This window comes from Seriola dumerili, unplaced genomic scaffold (genome assembly GCF_002260705.1).
Source record: "Seriola dumerili isolate Sdu_G_001 unplaced genomic scaffold, Sdu_1.0 BDQW01000538.1, whole genome shotgun sequence".
NCBI classification, from domain to species: Eukaryota; Metazoa; Chordata; class Actinopteri; order Carangiformes; family Carangidae; genus Seriola; species Seriola dumerili.
Window position 1 is genome coordinate 1,533,428 of NW_019174793.1, and position 5,377 is coordinate 1,538,804.

Below are 5,377 nucleotides of genomic sequence, written 5' to 3' on the forward strand. Positions count from 1 at the left end.
ACGCAATTTCCTAAACACGGAAGTGACGTTTCATTACCCATCTGCCCCCTTTCGGATTGTTTGTGGTTTGTTCTGCTATAAACGCATTTGTAAGTGTTTTTTTTTTTTTTTTTAACATTTGTACTCAATAATAAACATGACAGTTAAGCATTTAAAACGACAATACAACTAGTTTTACTTGCAGTTGTCATTAAGTTACGTGTCGCTCATATGTGCACGAAGAAGACGCTAAACGTTAGCGGTTACACGGTAAACTAGCTATTGCTAATGTTAGCTTGCCCGGAGCTGTGACGCGTTCCTGTGCAGCGAGAAAACGTCACACCAAAGTCCGTGCAAAAATCGTGCACTTTAATGCTGTCATTTACCTTGAAAGACAATGTGTCACTCACTCAATGTGCTAATGATATTGGAAACATATATGCATGATTATAACTAACATGCGCATTTTTCAAGTATAGCCTGGTTTTGACGTTTTCACCACTTGGGAAAAGTAAGCTAGCTTACTTTAAGCTACCAATTTCTTCTCTCCAGCTAATTATTAAGCTAAGGCGAGTATCCATGGTTAAACTAATAAACATTAGCTAACATTACGTCTCTTATGTTTAACTGTATGTCCCCTGTGTTTTGTTAGCAAGTTATTACCTTCACGTTACTTTAGGCAGCTAAGGGAAATCGGATGTCTGTTTACACGTAACCATATGTTATATGACATTACTTCTTTTTTATCTGCTGACAAAGGTGTGAATCCATAACAGGTGTGGACATTAAGGAGTCACTATGGTAAGCCATGATCTGCACCTGCATCTTTTAAGATACAAATAAAAACAAGGGTATATGTTCAAATACCCAGGATACACTTGTTACTAATAAAGTGTGCTTTACTATTTTTCTTGATAGGGTGAGAGAAAAGGAACAAACAAATACTACCCTCCAGATTTTGACCCGGCCAAGGTGTGTATGATTGCACAGACCTGTGACTGTCAGTGTTTTTAAATCAACTTTTGTGTACATATACTGACTTGCATTTCCACCATTTCTTTGTCTTTAGCATGGGTCACTCAATGGCTACCATAAAACTCATGCTCTCAGGGAGAGGGCCAGGAAACTGTCCCAGGGCATCCTCATTATCAGGTTAGTACACACACACATACATTGTCTGTTGGCTATTGATTAGAGAGGGTAAATGATTGATGATGTTCTTTTGCAGTTCAGGTACTGACATATTATCAGAAATGTTAGATTAATTTGTTTTTGTCAGTTGTATTTGGGTTTTGTCATTTTCAAGAGACATATTTATACAAGCAAATGATGTTAGGTGATGTATTTTACTACCACGAATCAGTGTGGCGATAAAATATGATGAAATAAGCAAATCTAGAATACACTGATAAATTAAGTGTACATGTCGTCTGTCTCTAATAATCACTACTTACTAATACTTAATTAAGTATTATAATACATATAATGCTACAAAATAAAAGATAAAGTCAGCAACTAATGGAACTTTGAATCTTTATCAGAGCTGGTGTTTTGTATGTTTTAACTGTTTGTGTTCCGTTAGGTTTGAGATGCCCTACAACATCTGGTGTGATGGCTGCAAAAATCACATCGGCATGGGTAAGTCTGGAGAAAAACACGGCCCATTTTGTCAGGCTCAGTCTCACACAGTGTCTTCATTCCCATAACTCTGATGTTCTGCCTGTGCAGGCGTCCGTTACAATGCAGAGAAGAAGAAAGTGGGGAACTACTACACCACGCCAATCTACAGGTAAACAGGGTTGATTGCTGACATGAACTTTACACTCTTAAGATGTGTTGTGCAGTTTACAGTACCTCCTCTAACACCAAAAAAAAAAATCACTATGAACCATCTTTTTTTGTCTTTACAATCAGGTTCAGGATGAAGTGCCACCTGTGTGTCAACTACATTGAGATGCAGACAGATCCGGCGACCTGCGACTACGTGATAGTGAGCGGGGCACGCCGGAAAGAGGAGCGGTGGGACATGGCTGAAAATGAGCAGATCCTCACCACAGGTAAAGGATTCATGTTATCAAAAAAGGTTGATAGCATTTTTCACAAGGACACAGTCTGCCTGCTTTTTCGCCGCCTTATTTTTCTTGAGCTTGCTCATCAACTCACTTCTCTGCCTCTTCATGCAGAGCGGAACGAGAAGGAGAAGCTGGAGACAGACGCCATGTACAAGCTGGACCATGGTGGGAAAGACAAGGAGAAGCTTAGAAAGGCTCTGCCCTCTCTGTCGGAGATCCAGGACCACCAGTCTGGCTGGAAGGACGACTTCCAGCTCAACAGCACCCTCCGCAGGAAGTTCAGGGTAAGATATTTACCTCTTGTATTGTTAATGGCATCACTGTGACACAATGTACCTATCATCAGTTATGGGTAAATTGCCAATAGGAATTTTTCTTCCAAACTTGTGTGAACCTCCAGCACCAGTATAATTCACCTATACAGTCTTCATCATTGTTCTTCCTTTGTAGTATGGCAGGGATAGTATGGTGTTTGAAGTATGACAGGAATAAGAAAATGACTCCCAGCAGCACAAGAAACATATAAGTGAGGCCAAGTTCAGATTTCTCGATTGATAAATGTTTCTAAATGTGATGTTTTGTGCTCTGCTTTTAACTGACGGTGCAGACGGAGAAGAAGGTTCAGTCTGAGCAGGAGGAGAAGGACAACGCAGTGAGGATGAGGACGAACCTGTCCATCCCTCTGCTGCCAGAGAAGGAAGAGGATAAGAAACTGGCAGCACTACTCACCTACCAGGCACCTGACTGTGAGTTTCAAGACTTATTAACTATCTCTTTAAGATATTTATTGAATGCATTTGACCCTGAACCATCTCTGGCTGACAGTTTTTTATTGGTAGCTCATGTTACAAACTTACTGACTGTATTTACTGTATATTTAAATAAAAAAAAAATCAAATATCAACTCACCATGTTAGTTCAATTAGTTAGTTTACAGCCTGTCTGATCGTCTAAGCGTTTGTGCAGTGTTATTATAACTGATAGAAATTATGACTATAAAACATGCTGTAATAAAACTGCAAATTTCCTTTAAGAAATTTGAAAAAAAAATCTACATTTCCACAAAAAACAGATCACTTCCTCCTTGTCTCATGGCCTAGTTTTCCACAAAATTTCAAACAATATCGTAAACATTTAACCACCTTCAGTCTACATGTATGTAAACGAAACAAAGTTTGGATTTTCATAAAAGGACTCTGTCCCTTTGTCATCATTCCCCTCCTCTCCCTAATCAGCCTACGAGGACAAGAAGCACAGCAAGCGGAGAGAGATCTCCTCTCGTTCATGGTTCAACTCCACCTCGGCTACACCGGGCGGCGCCGCAGGCAGCCTGCTCCATAAGCTGGGCCTGCAGGGGAAAGAAGCGGCGGTGGCCAAAGCCCTCAGCTCCTCACACAGCCCGCTGATCCGCAAACGCACGGGAGGACTCGGAGCCAAAACCGAACCCTGCGCCACCATCACCCGCAGAAAGTCCGACCCCGGAGTCAGCAGGTGTGACGGAGAGGTTTCAAAGGTCGCTAAGACGAAGGAAGGCTCAAATACAGCGGTTAGACCAACAGGAGCGGGTCAGGAAGTATCAGAGACAAACGACAGTGTTAAAACCACAGAGGAAGTGGATAAGGGACCTGTAAAGGCAGAGGACTTTGAGAAGGAGCGGGACAGAAGCAGAGGAGCAGTCATGTCCCTGGTGGCAGATTACAGCGACTCGGATTCAGACCCTGGACAATGAGGCTGTTCTCCACACAAGAGTTTAATGGGACAGTTTCTGTTTTCAGTGGATGGAGGCCATTAAGTCCATGTGTCATTTTGTGAGAATGAAACACAAGCGGGAGATGTTCATCACAGCTGCGCCTGTTATAACCTGCCACTTTTCACTTGTCGAAAAAACAGTGGTGGTCATATGGACGTGTTCTAACAAAACTCTGTAACCAGATTTTAATTTGAAGCCGCAGGTCACCGTGTGTCATGTGACGACACGGTGACTTCAGTTCAAGTATTGTATTGGATCCATGTGAAAACACTTTATTGAAATTCTGTTTTCTGGTGAGAAAACTTGAGAAACTTTGGAAAATTAAATGTAAAATACTGTTAAATTGTGTTTTATTTCTTGTTATGTACCTTGTGTTTTTGGGTCAGTAATCGTTCCACTATCTTATAACCTCCAGTGGTGAATGGCAGGGTTCGCATTCAGACCAGGAATCAAAGAAGCTGCCATTTTTAGACTGACTGTCAGAAATCATTCAGTAAGAAAATCCATAATGAGTATCACCAGTTGTTTTGAGTAATGACTTCAGGAATCACAGGAACAGTATCCTTCTGTTTTAAATCACTGGGGTGTAAGATTTAGCGAGATCCCCCTGAATCCTACACACCGGTCCTTTTTAAGCAAATTTCTCATTGTCATTGCTTTTATTCGATTTCATGCCGTTTGTTTTGTAGTGTAGTAACGTAGGCACACTAAAAGAAAGTGTTTACACTAAAAAAGTAAATTCCTGCAGTTACATTTATGTTTTTACCAAGAATCATGTTTCAGTAAACTGTTGGTTTATGCTTTTTTGCCACAAAGCTTTGTTGTTTGTTGTGCAGACGCCACTGAGACCTTTGGACATTTGTTCACAGAGCAATTCTTTAAACACTTTTAAGCCGGACTTGATATGGATTTTCAAAGACAGCAGCTCAAATCTCCACTGAAAATCTGACTGCACAGCGTTTTTATTTAAGTTTTGAAATGGCCTTTAATGCACAGTGTGTATTTTTATTTTATTTTTTTTCTTTGTGATGGTGACAGCTCATAGTTTTGGGTAAAAATTCAAGTGTGACTGAAAAAATGTAACACGCTGATACCTGACTTTAAAAAAAGACTGCAAACCCAGTGGTGGAGAATGTAATGCTACTTTCATGGTAAAATACTCAACATTTCACCGTCTTTTAATTTGTCTTATTTATTTATAATTTGTTTAGAATACTTCACTTTTGGAAATAATATAGTAGAGTTGATTAAAGTACTTTAGGTTTAGTGTTTTCTCTTTGGAACCAACAGAAGAGAAAGCTCCTGCCGTGATGCAGCGGGTGATAGGTAAAAATTAAACTTCTTAATGCCAAATCTTTGAACACCTCGCCATTTGGGAGCAGATCCACGTTTGTTGGCCAACAAGTCTGCAGTTTGTCAGTGTGACTGTTGAGTGTTATTGATCGGAAACAACACCCCTCCTCTTTCTGTTGACTGCACAGTGTCTGATGAGGTAGGAGAGGAGGAGGAGGAGGAGGGGTGGGGGTTGGGATGCGGTAGCTGACCGTCTATCTCCGGTGGCCACAGTCCACTCAGT

At 40.8% G+C, this 5,377-nt stretch overlaps 1 protein-coding gene across 2 annotated transcripts; it reads left to right on the forward strand.

Annotated features, from left to right (window-relative positions):
- Nucleotides 1-53: 53 nt before the first annotated feature.
- Nucleotides 54-4,958, forward strand: ccdc130 (coiled-coil domain containing 130). 2 transcript variants are annotated; one of them, XM_022764456.1, is made up of 10 exons: nt 54-89; nt 739-780; nt 898-951; nt 1,049-1,131; nt 1,562-1,617; nt 1,708-1,768; nt 1,894-2,036; nt 2,163-2,335; nt 2,659-2,797; nt 3,287-4,958. In XM_022764456.1, the coding sequence occupies exons 2-10, from the start codon at nt 778-780 to the stop codon at nt 3,778-3,780; spliced, it is 1,206 nt and encodes a 401-aa protein (XP_022620177.1). In that variant the 5' UTR covers nt 54-89; nt 739-777; the 3' UTR covers nt 3,781-4,958. The 2 variants fall into 2 exon arrangements, with proteins under 2 accessions (XP_022620177.1, XP_022620178.1); XM_022764457.1 differs by lacking the exon at nt 54-89 and adding an exon at nt 412-490.
- Nucleotides 4,959-5,377: the final 419 nt, after the last annotated feature.

Bases quoted from the DNA above. Each gene is read 5' to 3' on its own strand.
- ccdc130 (XM_022764456.1), top strand. The intron at 952-1,048 runs GTGTGTATGATT...CTTTGTCTTTAG, and splicing joins CAGATTTTGACCCGGCCAAG to CATGGGTCACTCAATGGCTA. The intron at 2,336-2,658 runs GTAAGATATTTA...CTGACGGTGCAG, and splicing joins CCCTCCGCAGGAAGTTCAGG to ACGGAGAAGAAGGTTCAGTC.